Consider the following 22468-nt stretch of genomic DNA (forward strand, 5'->3'; position numbering starts at 1 on the left):
GAAGAGCTGAAGCACAACTACCATCGACTATACAGAATTTCAGGCATATGTTTTACAGGGGATTATACTGAGTTGCAAAGTGCAAGTAATTCTTAGTGGATGATGAGGAGACAGAATGTGGCCCCTATACCTTAATTCTGACATTCAAAATTACACTGAGCACAATCTAAAGGTTATCATAACTATAATCCATTTAGTAAATTTATGGTCATGTCTTATTTAAGTTAATTTTTTTATTCATGACTAACAACTATAGCATCACATAATAATGCAAATAAATTGAATGTAAAGTTATTATTCTAATTTTTCACTATAAAAAGAATTGTCAACTTTAGCTTCTTAAAAACATACCCAAGTTTATTCCTTTGTCCAAAGACTGAACAGACTTCAAATTTCTCTTGCCTTTTGAATCTACCCCATCCCTGTTGGCCTTGTCCACATCTGTGAGCACAAGCCAGTGCTCCAAATCACCTCACAGCATTTTCAGTTACTTCTCTCTTCCTGTTCTGTTTGCACCCTGGTTTCTCAGCACCCATGTCATTGCCCTTGCCTTAGTATGGGACTTTCTGAAGGGCAACTGGAATGAGAAAGCACTGGAAAGAAGGTCTGCTGGTATGAAGAGAGCATAATGGAAGTACTAGTAGCAATACCTGCCTTAGAACATTCTCATCTTCACATTATTTTTTGTTTCCCCCTTTAAGGAAGGAAGAGGGGAGGAAAGTTACTGATTTAGGTAACTGTAAACAGACGCTCATTTGTTAGGTTGTAAATCTGCCTAACAGTATTTTCTTATTTGCCAGTAGAATCCTGTAAAACCTTTGCCAGGTTTCTTGACATCCAAGCACTGTATATTTCAAATTCAAGCCCAAATATCTGTATTAGCATGAGAAAAAGTAGCCTTAGAGCAGCAAATTCTCAAGCCAACAGGTGTTTGAGAAAATAAATAAATTCTCTAAACATTTATCAACAGTCCAGATTGAAATGGTGTTAAAATTAAAATATGAATTTATACTAAATGCTATTGAAGGTCAGCTAATCAACTTAGATAGATGGATGATTTTATTTTTGTCAGCTTTCAAAATGCAACTTTTCTTACACATTGTTTATACCATAGGTCTGCAAGGACCACAGATTCACAGGAATGAACTAGACAGTGTGAAGGACTATCCCTTACTAATAGAACATCAACTTGCTCTTAAAAACTCTGGGAGAGAGATTTCACGACCTTCCCAACCCATCTCAACCATTGCTTAGCTACCCTAATGCCTAAAGAAAACCTTTCTTGTAAGAACTAGCACATTATTTCTTGACCTGCTGACAGAATGATCCACAAAGTTGTTCTCTGCTCCTTACTATCAGTGTTGTATGTACCTGAAAATGTGTGAAGTCTTTCCATCATTTTCCCTTCTTTAGGAAGAATCCAGTTTGGACATGTTCTTTTCAGAAGACTTTTCACTTCAGTTTTCTGCTGCCTCTGTTGTTTGTTTTGGTTTTTTGTGTTTTTGGTTTTTTTTCTTTTATTGATTTGTGAATCCCAGTGGTTCAATAGGTGAGGCCTTACAAGTGCAAAAAGATGCTGAAGGCATTACTTCATGACTATTTCATATGACACTCATGCTCATGTCCCAGCAGAATATTTTTTTCTTTCTCTTCGCAAAATTATTACTTGGTTGAGTCACACTTGATCAACAATCTCTTGCAGGGCTTAGCTCCCTTCCTACAGAACTTCCATCAGGCGAGTGGCTCTCCATCTTGAAGGAGTAAATCAATTAGTGCTGTTTTAGAATTACACCTGTTCTTTCTCTTACTGAACTGCAGCTGATTTATTGCATTGTTTTTGCTCAAAGTCCAACGTATGAAGATTTTAATGCTAATCCTTTCCAGCTAAGTGTTTGTGGCTTCTCCTAGTCTGACACTGCTGGCAAAAATTAGCAAAACTACTCCAAACATGCAAAACCTTCATGAAAATACTGACTAGTGGAGCCAATATCTTCACAAAATTTGGGCCATTGGTTTTTTAGATGGTAGGCTGGTCAGCCTTCCTCTGCATACACAGCAGTCCATAATTCTGTTCTTGTTTCATTTGCAGTGAAATAGAAGTGAAAGGCAATATTCCTAAATTTATTACTCCATTTACTAAGAAACAGAACAAACTATTCAGTTGCATGAAATCTTACTAGTGTCTGATAATCCTAATGCTGTGGATGTTTCTGGTTTTACTACGCGTAATGCTTGAACTGATTGAAACCTTACACCAAGCCAAAATTATCAGAAGTCTGGTTTGTCTCCAAGCCTGTACTTTCCCGAAATTCCATTCCTTTAATAAAGATACCAGTGATAATGACACACAACTCAGAATCATTAAATAGACAAGGGTTGGAATTACTTATTCTTGTATGTAATGGAAGCAGGTAGCTTCTGGTTTTACTGTTTGGTGACATTAATGCAGTAATACAGAATAACTGCTGACAATTAGCCAGAAGATGGAGCAGAGGTCTTGTAAGAAAATTACTCCCTGGTGGCAAAATATTGAAAATTCAATTACACTCTGTTTATTACAGGCCTACATTAGGAACTGCATTCATAATAAAGGCCTTGATAATATACAAATTAATCGCAGCACAAGGGAGTGCTTTAGTAACTTTTTGACTCTTTGATGTATTCTTCAATATTACCTTTTTAATATATTCATTGACATATTGAAATGCTTTCTATAAAGCTTTTAAACTAGAATTTCTTAAATAAAACAGAATGATATGTGAATATTATTCCAAAAGACAAGATAATGTCCATTGTACCTCATTAGAATAAAATAAGGTGTAGATATGATTATTTAAATACACTTCAGGTATTCTCCAAATCTTAAGATTTATTGTGTTTCTATGAATTATACTATCATGCAAACAGCATTACATTCATATGGGCTACAGTTTTGCACCGTTTTCTGCACAAATTCACATTTAAATATGTGAACTCTTTCAAGTTAAGAAAAGCAAGGGACTGGCAGACACACATATCCAACTTCTGCAGATATTGCACATCAGTTCAAAATAAGATTGAATAATCTATTTCCCAGTAGTCAAGTCCTAGTTGCAAATTCTTCAGCATAAAAGCTTCAAGTCTAGATAAATATTTACTGATTTTAATTGTTTTTTGCCAGCAAAAGCACTAAGACCTGTGATGCTTTCCTGAAGCGGAATAAAAAAGTCTGTCTTCCATTTAACTTAATTTTATATGTTACTTGAAAAATGCAAAATGGCAGAAAAAGTACTCAACATGCACAGGTTAGCTGTCTTTGATTTTGTTTCAGAGAGATTCCTAAGGAATTATGGTATTGGAATTTCATTACTGGAACCTGCAAATAAAGATGTGAAACTCAGTCCTGCCTGACTGGGCTCCATGTTAGTGAAACTCTCTTTGGATCCAAATATGCTGAAGCTCCCTTGTAAAATCCCTCCACTTTAAGAACATCTCATGCTCTCTGCTTTGTAAAGAGGTTCCCTGAATCTGCAAGCCTCAATGACTGGATCAGATGGGAAGCCTTGCTTCTGCAAGAATATACCCTGTGCAGGACACGGATTGCACAGGAGGTAACTGATGATGTTTAACATTGGCTGGAACAAAAACCTTGCAGCTCTGTTCTAGCTAAGCTGAGACACTCCTCTGGCAATCAGAAAAAAAACAACCAAAACACAGAAATGCTGTGAACAGTTACTACAAGGAAAAGATTAAAATCTCCACATGTTCCTAGGATCCACCTGTGAGCAGGATTTTGCTCCATAAAGTCAGCCTGTTCAGGTGGTGCCTGGAAGGGCAGTACAACATTTCCAGCCAATCCTGTAGATGTTTTAAGTGATGTCTCAGAGGCAGCAGAATGTGTATATATGATTTAAGATCTCTAGTTTTGCACATACTGCCATTGTAGAACTACTTTTTTTGTTGTTTATTTAATATCACCTGGTAGGTGATGTCCTCAACCAGCTCTACAACCTAGAATAGCATGAGCTGATATATTAAAGCTTTCATCCTATCCCAGTTGATGTTGCAGGCCTTACATGACTTCTGGAGATGTCAGTCAGCCTGCATATGGATTTGGTTCCTGTTTGCAAAATCCTTTTATTTGTATGCTACTGGCCATGCAGTGAAATCACACATGGAATACTTCTTGCAGGCTCAGGAGGTGGTCAAATGCCTTGTCAGTTAAAAAGCTGTGTACGAGAAGAGTCTGAAGAACAGGAACACTGAAATGAGAAGGGCTAGCAAGAAACTGATGGATCACTTAAAACTACTCATATGTAAACACCTGACAGGCTAAAACCATTTTACAATTCAGGATGAGGAGATACTAGGAACACAAGCATTTTCTCTTGAATTTTGCTGTGTCATCATCTTCACCTCCTGAACAGTAAACTCTGAAGGATCAAGAGGGTACTGCATAGAAAACAGAGCATGGCAGGCATCATGTTTAGCATGGTGTCAGAGCAAAAGGTGGCAATGCCCTGCCCAGACAGGGTTGCTACCTGCACTGTCAGCCCTGGCTTTGCTCTCCACAGTGTCAACTACCAGATTTAGGGCAAAGATTTCCTTGCAATCACACAGGAAAACTAATCTGGGAGGGAGAGGAAACATGAATGTGCAAGCAGTAATATGCAATACGACCAGCATACCAAATGCCAGGTGCTTCAGTGCCAGCTGCTGCTTCAGCTATCCCAGTCCAGACACGGTTGGTAAGACATAAGCCATGATGGAATTTCTGCCACCAGTGGAATTTGGAGGCACCCTCTCCTCCCTCTAGAACTGCAGGAAAGGAGTAAAGCTCCATCCAGTGCTTTTGCATGGTTGAGTATGCTCCTTCCTCATACCCACCTGTGACACCAGAAGTACAAGCATCTGCCTCTATCTTCAAGATACAGCAGTTGCCTATACTGTGGCATGTTCATTTTGTGCAAGAATGGAATCTAGCTTCTCTATTTGATGACAAACTGTTCACATGGGTTTGGTGGGATGGAAAGAGACCAGAGTAAAGGCTGTTGCTTCATTTCAATCTATGAGGTAAGTACGGATAGTTCCAAAAAGTTGATTTCACCTCCCGCTTTCTCATGCTTTGTGCATCTGATGGGAAAAAACCATGCACACTGAGCATGGCAGCTTGTGCTGGTCTCCAAAACAGGAGATAGAGACACTCGTGCCCATTTTCAAGAAAAAGAAAATTAATCTGTACTGAATGGATAGAACTTGAAGCCTCTAGTTGGAGAGCCCTGAACCAGATATAAGGGAAAATATAAAAATGGTATTGCAGAGAAGTGTGAAAAATGTCAGTACTTGATCTAAGAGTACTGATATTATCAAATATCAAAAGAAACAGTTCAGGAAGTTGATAGCAATCTAGCTAAACCTGAACAAGAATACCAGCTCAGCTGTTCTTTGCTATGATGAGAGGTTGCATGTAAGCAATGAAAGGGCAGCAACATCTTTGCTTCTTTATTCTTGTACAAGCAGATAAAGAAGACATTTCAAGCAACAGCAATTTTACATACACTTTAAGAACACGTGAAACTGCTTGCATGTATTCAGAATATGCAAAAGCAAACATCCTAAGGCTACTTATAATTTGTGCAGTAGGTGTACTGTAATCTCATCTGAAATTACCACAAATTGTTTAGGTTTTTGCATCCACATTAGTTTTTAACTGGAAAAAATTCAGTGAGATTATTTGCAGGGCTCACAAACCCTTCTAAATTTATACAAGTTATGCCTCTTTTAAAAGTTACTGCAAGTAGGTTTTTACTTATATAAATAAAAGCAAACATACCAATGTAAAAAAAAAAGAAAAAAAAAGAAAAAAAAAAGAAAAAAAAAAAAAAGAAAAAAAAAGACATCCAGACATTTAAAATTATTAGTTAAAAAAGGTAAAAAAGTCAGACTTAGGAAGTTTGATGGAAAATACACACTATGGATGCCCATTTATAAGTCGGAAAACAAAATCAGAAAGATCAAGTAATGTGTAAATGCAGAAGAGCAAATTAGTGACCAAATCAGGATTTCATTGCAGTCTCTGACTTCAAAGCAAATACTTTGAAGACTTCCCACATGCAAAGTTCAGAAGAAATTGATAAGCAGAATAAAAGTCACAGGGATTGGAGTTTAACAAAGCTAAGAGTTGTGCTTTAGTAATTACAAGTGATCAGGACACCGAGTCTAACCTGAATTCACAGCAGAATACTCAGCACTGATTCAGTAGTAAATTTAATTGACATAATGAACCATTATCATCACATCCAGGAGTACAGTACATTTTCTTTGATTATTGCCACAGACTATCCAAAACTCAAGTCCACTTAGCCTGTAAAGTCTGATGAGAGCACAGCCTGAGGTAATACAGACACAAAAACAACTCATAGAAGATAAGGTCAGGCTTGATTTAACAAAGAAAAATAAAGTAGGACCACAATAAAAGAAAAGCTTGTAGGTTTTGGGGGATTGGGTTTTTTTCTTGGGTTGTGTAATTGTTTGTGTCTTAAGGCAAAACAGGATAATCACACATTTTGCATAAAAACATATTACACTGCCTGGCTTTTTCGTAAGTTCTGGGGAGGAGAACCACAGATGTAGAACCGCAGGGTATGGTAAAAAAATTCAGAAAGAATTTATTTTCTGGATATCACTATGAAATATTTTTGCCTTAAATTGCAGTGTGCTGTATTCAAACCCTACTTTAAATTGTTTTACATCACAAACTGTATTTTGAGATAATCAGTAATGCCATATAATGTAAATGGTTACTTCAAATTCATATTAGGGACTCTGAGATAACAAGTCTCCAGTTCCCCAAGAGAGATCGTCTCTTGCATTTACCAAGCATAGCTATCTTTTTCATTGTAAATCTAAGAGAAATCTGACTTCAGGTAACTCTTCAGCCTTAACAAAAGTGTATAGTAGTACAATTTTTTTAAAGTAATAATCTATGTGAATTATCTTTAATGCTTTTTTCATAACATTGAAATACCTTGAAAAAGAGGATGAAAATTCAGTTGTGTAGAGGTGATCAGAGGAAGAAACATCCACTCTGAGCAAAGGTAAGCCAATTAACTTCTTTTAAAAAAATCCACGTACTTGATACTGCAAAAAACTTGTAAGAAAGCAAGAAAGACACTCATGCTTGTATTTTTAAAAAAAAATCCAAATTGCTCACTAAAAGTACATGAACTCTTTTTACCATACTTTCAATGTTGTTATGACTGTTCAGTGTGTTTCCTAGGTCCCAGAAGCACAAAGATGACTATGGATAAGGAGAATGTGATTAATAGATGCAAAAAAGACAACTGAGCATTTTCAGAGTAAGTTCACATAATAGTTTTATATAATATGCTACATTTGGAAAAAAGTAGGGAACACTAACATTTTCAAAAATGTAGCTGGGTATTTTTAAGCACTAAAACTGAATTTTGAAGTGTATATATGTGTCACAGACCCATCTATGCCACACTTGACAAATAATACCCAGTATCACAGGGACTCCAGCATTATTCTAGTTTAGATATTTGCTGAAAAACTGATACCTTCCAAGGTATTAAATTCTGTGAGCTCCTGATTGCAGGCAGCAGACAAAAGAAGAATTTCTTCCTGGCTGTTTATGAACCCCATTAATAACTTATTATATGGCTTCATCCAGACTGTAGAAAAACCCACTTTAAAAAGACAACAGGTGCTTGTCTGCTTAAGACTCGGCCTTGCTGAAAAATAAGAATTGCTAAAATAGCAAGAAGAATGGCTTTCCCCATAGACATGAAAAAGTATTTCAGCCCTTTTCAGTCAGGAGTTACAGGGCTCAGCTGGCAGGTACAGCCATCTTCTGGCAACCTAAAAAACAACATAGGAGTGACACAGGTAGCTCAAACTGCCTGGGCAGCATCCAGGTGGCAGAAGGAGCTGGCACTGCAGCTGCTGCCTTGAAGTATAAACCTCTGCAGCACTGGGAGAGGGGAAGTGTCCTCACTGCCCATCAACAAGAAATCTATGAGTTGGGCAGAAAGTTAGGTTAAACGTAAGGAAAATATTGAGGAAAAGTAACAAAAACCTAAATTCCTGAGTTTAACCTCCGGCTGTCAGGGCACCAACAAACAGCACTTAGGTGGAGCAATCACAAGTCATTCCTTCCATGCTGAGAAGGCAGTCACTTTGGCTGTGTTTGCTCACTGTATGTAGTCAAACACTGCTGCATATTTTATGTCCTGGGGATTGTTCAATAGGAATAAAACCGGGTACATGTACTTCCTCCTTGCTTGCTTCTACTCATAGCCTAATTGCTAGTAGATCCCAACACATTCCTATTAAACAGCATTTTGAGATAAGGCAGGAATACTTTTACAACATTGTTTTGTCTCTTACCAACTGTTTTCTGGAAAGTTATTAGTACTGTATAAATTAAATCAAAATCTGCTGAGGAACTACAAAATTTTGGAACTTTTTAAAAATACATATTCATGTATATGAGGAACTGATGTTAAATTTAAACAACCAGTATAGTTATTTGGCATCTTATGGCTTCTCTTTTGGAACAGAAAAGCTTGTGGCTATAGGGTCTCCCCAGTCCACAGTATTCCCTGCTGTTTTTTGACAGAGCAAACCTCAATTTGCAGTTAAATATAGAAAGGAAATGAGGGGCAGGGGGAGTTACAACCCCAAAAGTGTGAATCGATTTGTCCATCCTTCTGTTTCTTCTCTGCAACATCTACACACCATACAACATATATAAATTCAGCAAAAGCATTGGCAGAACTATTCTAGGGCCAGGGTTTCTGGTAAGATCCCCCATCATTTTGCAGCTCCAGATGGAATCAATGAAAGACTGCTGGGGTAAAACACAACTAATCTAACAAGAAAATGTGAGTCAGAGAACAAAGGACTCAATTCACTTCTGCACCAAGTCTTTCTGTGAGTTTGATCAACATTCTCTGTATTAATTTGATTTTTCTGGGAGAGATTTTCAATAGCATTTGTAAGATTTAGGAGAACAAGTCTTATTACAACTCATAAGGATGTGAGCTCTAAATCTTCAAGGTGCTTTTCAAAAATCTCACTCTACCTGTAAAATGGAGAAAAACAATCATTACTTTCTGCCTTCTAACCACACCGATACAATGATTAAAAGGGATATTCAGAACTGTCCCTGGGTGAACTCCTCACTTTTCCGAGACCCAAGAGGCTAATAGAACCTTACCATGACTTCAGGTCAAAAGATTGAGTCTAATTCACCAATGGAAAGAATTAATTTCAGAGCTCAAGACCTTTAATTGAGAGCAGATGGTGCCTAGTCCCTATAATCTTAAAGTCTGGGGCCTGTTAACAAAAGTATCTAATCTCATCTCAATTGCCCTAAGCAGCCAGGATCCAGCAATATTAAGTTTACAAAACAATGTAACAGTCTCCTAGAACTCCACTGAAACCAAATAAGCAGCAAGGACAGTTGATGAAAAAGACAGCATGTGTTTTCTGTAGCTGAAGTAGTTAAAGGAAGGAGCAGCAGAATTCCCCATCCAGTGCAGCTTTCAAGAAATTTTAAATAAATCTCCTTCTAGAGCATACAGCAACCATGCAATGAAGAACTTAGCAGCTGGAACAATTCTGGTAAACTCTGCATGGAAGGAGACTGGACACTATCCATTCAACCAAATAGTGATGAGAGAGGCCATTCCTTTTAAAGACATTTTGACCTAGATCCCTTAGAAACTTTGAATATTCAGAAGAACTTCAAAGATTATAAACTGCCTTTATACATTCAATATGTTTCAATAGCACGAAGAACAGATACCTCTGAAACCTTTTCAAGAGCTAATTTTTGCCAAAAAGGTTCTTAGATTTCTCATTTCTGCTATTTTTCTACGACCTGCAAAAATGACCAATACAGCTTGCTTTAGTGAAACTCATTATAAAAACAAATTTAAATTTTCTACAGATGCAAAGCATCCACATTTTTTAGACTATATGCCACAGATGCAAACTAGGACGCTGTAAAATCAGTCATCAGCAATTAGACAAGACATTTTATTTGTAACTATAAAGCAGTTTATAGAAGTATTACTGTTTTAAAACCCCAGTGAATGGTGAAAAAAAAAATTAAGTCTTTCCTTCGCCTATGATCATGACTGCACATGGATTTGGTCTAAAGTTTCTAACTCATCTGAAGAAGAAACCAGTCTTGAACCCTCTATGTTTAATCTCTAAGAAAACTACAAAACTAAAACTGTTTAATAAAAGGTCTTGTAAGGACAGACATGTATATATATATATGCATACATATTCCATACATAGCTATATAGAAGCCGGTTGCCTGTTTTTACTCCATCATGGTTTGACAATCCAGAACAAGGGCTTCCAAAGTCAATTGCTTATTTTTCTGATGTGAATACTGCACCAGAAATATAAATGCACACATTTTGTCTCAGATGTACCTAGTCAGATGCCATAGCAGCCCAGTGAAGCATTTGCCAGCAGCAGCACATACCTGGCATGGCAACTGCACAGAACGTTCAAAGTCCCAGAAAGTTATCCACTATGGATGCTTTTTGTAGAAGATAGAAGAGAGATGCCTATTAACCATCTTCACATTAATAATTTATTCCATCATGAACTTACACTGTTCCCCCTCATCATTCCTAATTTGATGCTGTGGCTGCACAACTGTGAAATTAGAAAAAAAAAAAAAAAAATAAGATATTGATAAGTATCTTGCAAATTCCCATATACAATATAGAAATCTGGACTAACCCACAATGATCACAGTAGGCATCAAAGGCCCTTCCAATGAAAGGTTTCTAAGGTGGAGTGAAAAACCCATTATTTGCCTTGGTTTCAGTGTGCCAAAACCACTTCTTTCTTTCTCTACAACATGCAAGTGAAAACAATAGATAACAGAAAATCTATATAATTTATAAAGAAAACAGTATACTGTATGAGAGTGGTGGAATAAAAATCAAAACCACAGCTTCTTAACAATCATTTATTTTCCTAATATTTGGAACCTTACCTTCTTTCGCTTTAAACCAAAGAAAAAAGTGATTAAATTTAAACAACAGATCAGGCAGCACATTATACAGACCCAAAAAAAGTTCTGATCATTCCATTCACATACTGTTTTAATAACTTTCAACAATAATATTCAAGGTTTACTTGAATCCTAATTTCAAACTGAACTCTCATCTGAATAAAAGAAATAGAACCTTTAATCCAGAAAACATTAAACTCACATAAGGACTTATTTTGGTAAGAGTTAGTTCTAAGGAATTCTCTGTCCCAAAAGCTTTTGTAGCTTCAAAAAAAGTCTTGACACTTTTTCTCTAGCTGTTATTTGACCAGCATACAAAGGATGCCACCCATACTTGCTACTGTTACTGTGACAATAGCACAGCCTATATTTACTTTAAATATATATTTAACTATACAATGCAATTAAAATCTTATTTCAAAGCAAAATTAGATGAAGTTTAAAAAAGTACCTTTAACACAACTAAATGCAATAGATAGTAAGTCTACTCTATATAAATCTGTTATTTATTCTACCTCTAAAATTATTTTTGTTTTGTCTAATGAATGTATGAATATATGCATTTCTATGTGTATGTACACATACACCCACCCCCCATACCTACATACCGATACAGGAAATGGAGGAAGTAGTGGCTGAGTAACTTGCTTTCAAATGACAACAAACCAAACAATGTCACAGCTTTGACAGATTTTTTTTTCCTTCTCCTTTTTTTATTCCAGTGATAATTATGTCAATACACCTGATTCAGCAAATCTGTTGCTCTCTAATTCATTAATTAAAACAATTTACTGCTACCACTGTGATTTTTCAAGGACATCAAAAACACATTCCAAATCAAAACAGCAGAGATCATCAGTTTGTAGTTGTGCGAAGCACGTTTTGCCTTCATGACAACTTGACAATTAAAACACAACTTAAATGAAAAAGAGCTGTTTTCTTTAAGATGCCCTTGCACAAGCACATCCAGAAGCACACATTTTGTTTACAGAGACAGAACAGCTCTACTTCTGTATCAAACTTAAATTGAAGAGCAAAAAAAAAATCTGTAATATTGTAGCCATTTCCAATTAGAAGAAAAAACAAGACATAACTATTAATATTACAGTAAACTGCAGAGCAAGATTTTTATAGCCTTCATTTTCTCAACAAGCCTCTGGCTCATTAATTCTTGGGTTGAATAACACAACTGACTCAAAGAAAGCAAAACCAGAAAGAAAATGAAGACTATTTTTTTTGTGTCTATCCTCTCTCACAAATCAGGACCAACAGGACCTTCACCAATATTTTAGAATTGTTTTGGAATATATGTTAGATGATGCAATATTTACATGATTCTCAGCAATCTCTGTCACCAACTTATCCTTGAAATGTCAGTGTCTGAGTCAACTTCTGCTTTTTGCTATTTCTGTGGTTTGCTTCTGGTCCTATTCGCCACACGTGGCCTTCACAACAGCAGCAATATCCAGACAGAACATACTAGAAACAGCAGTCTGAATTCTCCCAGTCTCTTCTAGTGTTGAATGTTTAAAGATTCTGTTCATTTTTTTAACCCTTCTCTAGGCCTTCAGTTGGCTGGCACTTCCATCAAAAAGTAGTCCCAAAACCAATCACCGAGATACAGTATTTATGTCCTGCTGAGTGCAGCAGTTAAGATTATTTCAGTGGCACTGTTTACAAAAGGGATTTCATCAAGTTGTGGAAGAAAACCTCACATACCACAGAGATCACCACTGACAAATCACCACTATGCCCTTCAGCTGACAGCCACCCAGGAAGAGTGCAAAAACATTTCCTGGACATGTAGTATGAGGGATAGGGAAGCCTAAGCTCAACCACAGTTGAGAAGCCCAACAATTGTGGAGGAGATAAAGCTGCTAGGCACCACTTACAAAAGCTTGACATACACAAGACCAGGGGACTAGACAGGAGGCATCCACAGGTGCTGGCAGGTCCAGAGTCATCAAAAGGCCACTCTGTGGCTCCTCAAACAGTTATGGCAATATAGGAAGGTTACTGAAGGCTTTTTAGAAGATAAAGGTCATGTTATCTTCAAGAAGGGCAAGGAGTTGGCGGGGAAGTAGAGCCAGTCATCCTCAACCCAGTCTCTCAGAGAAGATAATGGAATAATTACTGCTAGAGTTATCCTTTATATGCCTAGATAGGGCTCCAGGAAAAGAAAGTGATTGAAAACACCCAGCATGTGCCCAAAGGCAAATCAGACCAAAAAAGCCTGATTGCTTTCTATGAACAGATAACTGTCTCAGCAAACAAAGAGATAGCAGAGGATGCAATTTTCCTAGACTTCAGCAATGCTTTCAGCATGGTTTCCTGTAGCATCCGGGTAGTCAGGCTGGAGAGAGATGGACTGGATGGGTGAGCTAGAAAGTGCAGTTTGTGGAAAACTGGTCATATGAAGAGGCCAAAAGAAAATAATAAAAATACTGGAAAAAAAATGGAAAAGATTTTTTAAATAACAAAACCAACATTTTGTAGTACAAAGACCAACTGTTGGCCAATATTAATGGCACTCCTCAGGGGCTAACATTAGGGCTGATGCTGTTTCATGCCTGTACTATGTTTAACATGTTGAGACTGAATTGGGTAGAATGTGCCCTCAGCAAGTTTATGGATGACACTAAGCTGGAGAGTGATCAACACGCTGCAGGGAATGATTGCCTTTCAGAGAGATCTCAACAGGCTGTAAGAATTGGCTGAAAAACCCTCATGAATTCCAACAACAGAGTAAGCCATCCAGCTAGGGGAGCACTGGGGAATCAACATGGACAACAGGTTCAGCAGTGTGCCCTTGCTGCAATAAGCCCTCACTTCTGGGTTGCACTCAGAAGAATGGACCCAGCATACCCTGGAAAGTGATTAGTTCATTTTATTCAGCATTTGAAGACCACACCTAGAGTACAGTACTCAGTCTGGGGCTTGCCAGTACTCATACAACATTGACAAACTGGAATGAATTCAGTGTTTACTGACCACTGTGACTGAACTGCTGAAGCATGCATCTCAAGGAGAAGCTGAGCAAGCCTGGAAAAAGAGAAAAGATGGAAATCTAACACTGTACATCTGTTACCCAAGACAGTGTCACTACTGCAGCAAGGAAAACTCTGATTAAGGGAGGGAAAAATTAACAATTAAGTTGGTTAAGCACCAGAACAGTTCCCTAGAGCTGATGTATAATCTCTCTTGCAAATTTTCAAAACCTTAGTGAATAAGGCCTTTAACAACCTCATGTAAATTAACGTTAGTCCAGCTCTAAGCAGATGGTTGAACAACATGGCCTCTAAGCTGAATTACTCTCTGATTTTCTAAAGGACTGTGATTTAGACACTTGCCTTTTTCACAAGTGGGAGATTTATTTATTCTTACTTAAATGTAGGCCTTTGCACTTCTATTTACATTTACTGGACTGCATTTTTCTTGTGGAATCATTTCACTAGCTTTCATCCTTTCCTACAAAGTGTCCATGTCTCTTTCCAGGTGACAATGCTCTATTTGCATTATCCAACTCATTAAGAAAATCTTTACACACTACCTGGAGTTTATTCAACCCTCCAGTTCATGAACTACTGATAACCATTCTCTACATATTTTTCCAGCAAGTTGAACATTTATCTTTCAATAATGAACGCAGACCCTGGGTCTCTACTTATGAATATGCCAGGAGCAAGGCAATGTCAGAAGCCTTACTAGTATCAAAACTCCTATTACTGTTAGCATCTCCTCCCTTTTCCTTATCAAGCAATGACTTACGCTAGCACAGAAGGTAAACAGTATAGCTTGACAAGACCCATTTAGTACTAACAGATGCTTATTGTTACAAAGCATAAACTTTTAGGGTTTTTTCCTAGGATGTTCCCTGTCTAACTGATTAAGCAGGTTCCTCCTCCTCTTTGTCCCTTCTGAAGTTGCGCTGTTCGTTTTGAACCATATTCATCCTCAGTAATTTCTCAGACATGAGTCATAAAAAGCCTAGGGGCTGTAGACATTCTATACATGCAGAAAATAATACCTAAGTAACCTCTAATGCTTTGTTTAACAGGATAAATGTTAGCTCTGTGATCAGTTACTCAGGTAGCAAATGCTGAAACAAAAACAAGGAGAAGGAAACATTAGCAATGTTATTACCAGTCTGCCTTCACTTTTGAGTAATAAATTAACTCCCTCATTTCCCTTTTCTTAGTATTCGTGTTTCTGTACAACTCTTCACTTTTATTTTTGCTGATTGTATCTCAATTTTATTTGTATGCCTGAATGTGTATCAATATAAGCTCCTCCTCAGAAATTTGAACTCCCATTTTCTGCATGATTCTTACTTGAAATACAGATCTCTGCAAAAATCCTGCTATGACAGTTGATCAGTCTCTAAATACCTTCTTCATAACTACTTAACATTAGAGGAATTTACAAATTTAACAGCCAAGAATTACTTTTCTGAAACTTTCTTAGAACCCAATTCTTATTTTTATTAATGTCAGCTGGTGTTAAGCCTACAGTTCCTGTGCATTGGAAGGTTGGAGAGGTGTTTCCAAAGAGCCTCATCCTCTGCATTGATGTTCTGTAGCAGATTCCCTTCATCAAAGCATCATTATGATGGCCCTTGGGAATCTCATGCTTTTCCTCAACAGCAAGCTCAGTGACACTCAAACCTCTTAAATCCAGAAGATCCCAAAGAGCTACTCGAAAAAAGTCAGCCCAGATGTTCTCTCTTTGGTTGCCACTAGCCAAAGGAATTATCAACATGATTTTCTATTGCATTGACAGTGAATGGTAGGAAGAATTACAGAAATACACCTGCATAACTACAATAATAATATAACACATTTCTTAGGAGCAAAGCAGAATTGAAGAGATACTGGCATGCTTAATGAGGGGTAGATGGAATACTGTGGGAAAGAGTGAAGAAGCTGTAAATGGTGGCAGGACGGTACCATGATTATTAATGGATGAGCTATGTGGCTGGTTGGGATCAGTAGGCTCAGCATTTGACTAGCAGGTACCAAGCAGCTCTCTACTCAGCATAGCTCATCTAAGTCAGGTTTTGCCTTAGCATAAAGAAGGATGTTAAGCAGCTGAAAAGATGTGACACTACTTCCTGAATTATGTGCATTATTAAAGAATGCAGAATTCAAGTAAATGTTACAGATGTACTGGGTTAGAAAGAACAGATTTAAAATGTCTTGACAAGCATCTTACCAATGTATTTCTTGTTTTTCAGAGATCTGAATGCCAGTAAATTCACCATTCTGGAAGGACAAGAGAGTATTAAGTTCACAAGAATGTTGCCTTCAGACACTGGCTAAGCTAGAGAGGAAGAAAATAGGTGCCCATGCAGCTGATAAACTGGTATTTTTTCTTTTCAGGTATCCCCAGCAATGAACATTCTACCAGCAGCATCTTCTTTTCTGTATCTGTGAAAAACGGGTCCAAGTTTCAAAAATTTATCTAACCAGTTCAGAACAAGTGCCTGAGGCCATGATCTCATACTCCTCTCTCTATTTGTTCTTTTTATTTTGTTCATCTCTTACTGCATTATAACAAATCCCCGTTGGGGCAAACCTTCACTCAAAAGAGTAAACAACCCCCCACACACATTCTAGTGCCATCGGAACTGTTTTCTGTACAGCCCGATAGTTTTCGTGGCTGCGGGGAGAGCCAACTATGCAGCAAGAATCTATCCAGAGTGCTCAGCTCCTCTTCAGAAGCACTGTCAATCCTGCTTTCCAAGGGATAGAAAGTGACATGGACTTACTTAAGTCTTAAATTAGTGAATTTCCAGTCAAATTCTTGGCCACAGCTAGAGTTTCATGTCAACACAAAAAAGTGCATGTGAAACTGGCCATATTACTTCACAATAAATAACTCAATAAGGAGCTGCACTTTAGGAATAATTTGCTCAATTAACCTTTCTATTTTGCTTATTAGCTTTCTAATGTCTCATGAAGTCAGGGATTGCAGTTTAATGGATTTAAAAAGAATTTAAATAAATAAATGGATTCTAAGAGAGCTTAAAAATATATTGAGCCTTCAAGCAAAAGGCCATTTGAAGCCTAAGTGTAACTTTTAACTCATATTCTGCTTGAATATTTATCAAGTTTAAAAGACAAGCTTTAGTAATCTTAGCACAGCTTAAGAAGATAAAGTTACTGGCAAGCATGTAGAAGATGGGCTGTTTGTATTTCAAAGCCACAGCTCCTAGGACAGTTACTAATATAAATTTGTTGATACAGCATTTATGAAATAACTTGCAATAGAAATAGAGAAGAAAGCCTGAAGAAGTACATGTGGGCTTGGTATGCTCCAACTGATCCATCATACTGTATGTGACACTGGTAGGCTGCCCAGATGAACAGATGCAGATCCTCCTTCAGGGAGGCTGACATGACAAATGTCTCTGAATGTGACGCCAAGAGTCATACGGAATTTGAATGAGCTCAAAGAAAAATATTTAGCTTCTGAATGATGTACTAAGCAGTAATCTAAAACTTTGATGTGAGAATACATCTATAAACCTTAAGCAACAGATCTGATATTTTCTAAAAAAAAATAAAAATAAAAATAAAAAAAAAAATAAAGTCAGCTGGCATTCATGGTATGTTATTACTGTATTTTAAGTTTTGCAACTTAGTCATGTGCACTATTATGTGTTTTAGGAAACATCAAATCCTGCTAATATTATTCACAAATTTAGATTGCTTTTGCAGGATCTTGTATACAAAACATGGAGACCTCAACAAATAAAAGTTAGTGTCTTCAACAAACTGTTCCACTTACTTGCAACTATGCAACAGACCTCAAGTTTTGCCTTACTAAGGGATATGCAGTCAACAACTATTTCAGAAGAGCAAATACACACAACAGTTACAAGGAAGTAAAAGGAAATCATGTTTTGATGCCAAGATTCTCTTCTTGCCTAACTGTTAAGAAATAAAAACCCAACTACGTTCAACAAATAATTAATCCTGAGTTCAGAAACATGTAAGATAAATCACAGTTACTACCAGCTTGTATAGTCCCATTAACTCCAATAAGGTTTGCTTATGGTAATGGACTACCTAAACAGTGAATAGTTTTACTGGGTGAACAGTGGGATCACTCACAATCTGGGGCCTTTAGGTAAGGAAAGTACCATCTGCTGTTGTTCAGTACTCATAAACTGTTTCTCCTTTTCTACCTTGGAGGTAAACATGCTGCACAGAAATGCATTTACCTGTAAAATAGTTCTATCAAAACTGAGTCAGGAAGCTTTCACACACAGCAAAGGGGGCTGCAGTTCAGAGAGCTAGAGAGCTTTTTGTAACTCTAGTTTCAAAGCCTTATATTTGTCAGATTTTAACAGTATACTGGCACAGCTATTAACTTCAGGCCATAAATTAACAAAACTCACACCTGCAGTTTGGTCCTTTGATTACAACACCTGTGCCTGCCAGGAAAATATGGCTTCCCTGGCTTTAAATTATATTTTCTACTCTGCTGTAAGCATTTAACATTCACGGTTCCAACTCTGTGTCTTAAAACAGTTCCTCAGCCAAATCTTCCATGTTCAGTGGGAACAAAAATCCAGACAAACACACTGAAGAAGATTAAGCTTTCCACCACTTCTGTAACATCTCCACTGAAATGGTGACCCATGACACGGTCTGAGTTATATATGTTTCATAGTCCTAGGGGTCTCTCAAGCCATCAAAATTTCATTAGCCTCACAGCAGTCCTAGTACCTTCTTAAGTTGGACTGCCGGTCAATAAATAAATCAACTGTAATCCTTTTTAGGGACTAAACTCTTCTTTGAAGTGGTACCAAACATCACATGTTCCTTGCATAATTTTAACCAGTACATATCTTTTCTAACTTATTTACAGTCTTCTCATACATGAAAAAGTACATTAAAACTCTAACTTCAAACTCACTGAGGAAGTTTTGGCATAAGACAAACAGGCATTTTGCTTTTTTAAAAACTGTAAATATAAAGTTTCCTAAAAAGTAAACCAAACCTGTCATACTTCCAAAGCAGTCACATTTTTGGTAATGTAAATATACAACTCCCTAAGGGAACTGAGTGTATGCCTGTATATATAAATATCTATTTTCAAGATCATTAAACTAGGGTTTTACAAAACACTCAACCTGTTTAAGCACAGACCTTTCAAAAGGAAAATCAAAGAGGGACGCAAGTGCTGTCTTCCTTGTTCCAAACTTGCCCGTGACTTAAAACAACTTTTCCAAGCACAAGGCAAGACACCTGCCTGTCTCCTCAGGTACCACACAGCATTAAGTCCAAGACAAAAAAGAAGGATCCCATCTGCCACAGCTGTCTTGCACAGGCATCTTAGAATCAGCCACCAGAAGAAAGGGAACAAATACTAGGAAGACCAAAATATGGCTTTGGTTTTGTCTTCTCAAACTGAAGTGAACAGGTCGGACTAAACATATTGCCTGTGGTTGAAAATAAAAGTCCCCTGGGTTTTTTTTGTGGGTTTCTTTTTTTTGTTTTTGTTTTTAAGAATTCCCACATATTTACACCTACATTGCTGTTTCCCACAACGTGTAACAGCTGTGGCCAGAGGATAGAAATAAAATTGCTCTGACAGTTGTACAGCTAGACAGACAGGTTTAATAAATTAATAAAATTATGAGTAGCCATGCAGGCAAGAGCCAACACTCCAATTTTCATTTTTATTAATTTTTCTTTATTTCTCTTTTGAGTTTGTCATATAGGAAGTCACGAAGTTAATAGAACAATAATTGTAATTCTAGGAGAGCTGAAAAGCTTTTCAAATAAAAAGGAGTTAAAGATACAATGTTTTCTAAGATTTGTGCATTTAGCATTTAACAACCCATTAGGTTCTGTCCATAAGCTCAAGCGGAGATAAAACAATTTTGAAAAGCTTTAAAAATGAACCAGTCAATTGATTAAACTCTTTCCATTCAAACACTGAGCATATACAATGATTATACCACACATCCTGCAAAGCTGCTGCGTATATATATTTTTTTTTGCAGATTGTTAATTGCACAGTAATCCAGTCTCCCAGGCATATCAAAGGCCACATGTCCCTCTTCACCACAATTCCAACTGCCCTCACCAAATGGGAAGTTGAAAGCACAATCAAATTTGTTTTCAATAACCTGAGTCCTGTTATAAGCCATTCTTTGTGTTCATTCATCCATTCTAAGACTCTGCAGCTTCACCAAGAAGTACTGAAGAGTTCAAAATAAAACCTTTGACTGCAAGCTGGCCTTGGGGATCAACTTCATCACTACTTACTTAGCTGTTCTCCGAAGGGTAACAGGTGACACAGGCTGACACAAAACAGAGTTAATCTGTTTTGTTATTAAACTCTTTCAGAATTGCAGCTAAAGCATCACACTCAAAGCATGCAATAGTTAGGACTGATACTGGATGTTGACTTTTCTGGGAGGAGGAAAAAAAAAACAACAAACAAACAAAAAACAAAAACAAAAAAGCCACAAAAACCCAAACAAACTTCAAGGCCATTCCTTCAGTCATTTAAAATTACAGTGTCAAACAATACAGTAAATAAACCATTGATATATAGATGTGCATATGTGTAAGAACTTACCATTTTCACTGTCGGACTTGTTTTCATGTTCGGTATCAGTCAGAGTGAGGGCTGAGTTGGAACGGCTCGAGAGACAGGAACTGCGCCCTGATTTGACCCCCCTGCCCCAAAGTCTCATGGCATGCTCTGGAGACATCACTCCTTCATTTTCAGTATCAGCATCTGACCCTGCACTGATAGAGTAACCTCTGTGGGGGAGCCCCATTTCCGCACAAAATGCCAGTCCTCGACGAGTTGCTGGTTCACAAACTCCTAACTGCCTTAGGGTAAAATTCTGTCCTGATTAGGGGAAAAAAAGATAAATAAAGGTGAGTTGTTTTTTGTTTGTCTTTTTGGTTTTTTTTAAGAACCTAAAAGTGAAAACTCTTCAGGTGTATAAGTGTCTCAGGTATCATACAAAGTTTTTTGTCAAAACTCCCCATGTATTACAATCACGTGGATTCTTTTGTCTCCAGCTCTCTGCAGTTCCCCTTTTAATTTTATTCATACTGCACCCTAGCACTGTTTTGTCAACTGCTTAAATGTATCAAAAGTGCCCCTGGGTAGGAACAAAACAACCTACAAACTAAGAAAAGCCAATTGATCATATGAAGGAATTAAAATTAAGTACCTTTTTTTCCCTCTCACTTTCTTTCTCTCTCTCTTTTTTTTTTTTTTTTTCCTTTTCTTATTTTACTTTTTAATTTTTCAAAGTGTGAAAGCAGTAACAAGATACTTGTCAGGATTGCCCTGGTCAGAGGACAAATCAACAGGCTATTTTCCTTGTACAGTTGTCACCTAATGTGGCAATGGAAAAACTAAATGGGAATCAAGCATCAAGCTCACTCTATCTCTATTGGATCTTCCTCTTCTACTTTATGACACAAATATGAACAAGAACTTGGCCACTTGTCACCTGCAAGGACTACAAGAAGTTGTTATTCTTCAGGTTTCCCTATTTTGAGAAACATTTTTGAGATCTTACTGCTGAAGCAGAGTCTGCTTTTTAAGAAGACTTTTAGCCTCTGGTTTTGGGCAGAGCAAGAGACATAAGTGAATCCCAAATGATTGTATTAATAAATTAGGTGCAATGAACTCATGACACTTCAATAACTTAAAGGATCTAAATTATATGCCACTGAAAGATTACTGCCTTTTTAATGGCTGTATCTTCATCTACTTTTATGTCCATAGATTTAAGACATTTTATGATATACAGACACTTGGCAAACTCATTTGCATGAGTGTACCCACAATGCTTTTCCACCCTAACTCACAGTTATTTCATATCTCTGAGAACAAATTAGAACACATACTCATTTTTTTAATCTGGCAGGCACCTCATTTCTCCAAAATTAGTAATTTAACATAAAAACACATTAGCAAGATAATTAAAGAACAGAATCCTATGAATCAGCAAGTAACAGAACTGCTGGAGCATGAACACAGAAGTGCAAACAATCCCTGAAATATTAAAAGTTAATGCCCTGGCCATTGAGTTGTTTTACATGAACCAGTTAATTATTTTATTGCTGTGGTCATATGAAGTTATCACTCTAAGTTTCATTGTAGTCAGAACCATAAATGAATTCTGACAATGACTTTCATGAATAATGAAAATCAGTTACTACAATTAGGAACAAATCAAACCGTATTTATTATGTAGCTGTGAACAAATCCTTGAATAAAAATACAGCTGGGGAGGCAAGTACAAAAGGAGTATTTATATCTATGAAGAATGTCTGAACGGTGTGAAGAGTGTAAGAACAGGATATTACCTGATAGTATCCTCTTGTCATTTTATAAAGCTCTCGTGCCATGTAATTTTTCAGGTTTTGTGAGAGTTGA

At 37.1% G+C, this 22468-nt stretch overlaps 1 protein-coding gene across 1 annotated transcript in view; it reads right to left on the bottom strand.

The window, feature by feature from the left end:
* Nucleotides 1–22468, bottom strand: part of TENM3 (teneurin transmembrane protein 3) — a 404704-nt gene that overhangs the window by 268645 nt on the left and 113591 nt on the right. The window contains exon 3 of the mRNA XM_030449605.1: nt 20642–20920. Within this exon, the coding sequence (XP_030305465.1) occupies nt 20642–20920 (279 nt within the window). The remainder of the gene's footprint in view (nt 1–20641; nt 20921–22468) is intronic.

The sequence above is a fragment of the Calypte anna genome, chromosome 4A (genome assembly GCF_003957555.1).
Source record: "Calypte anna isolate BGI_N300 chromosome 4A, bCalAnn1_v1.p, whole genome shotgun sequence".
NCBI classification, from domain to species: domain Eukaryota; kingdom Metazoa; phylum Chordata; class Aves; order Apodiformes; family Trochilidae; genus Calypte; species Calypte anna.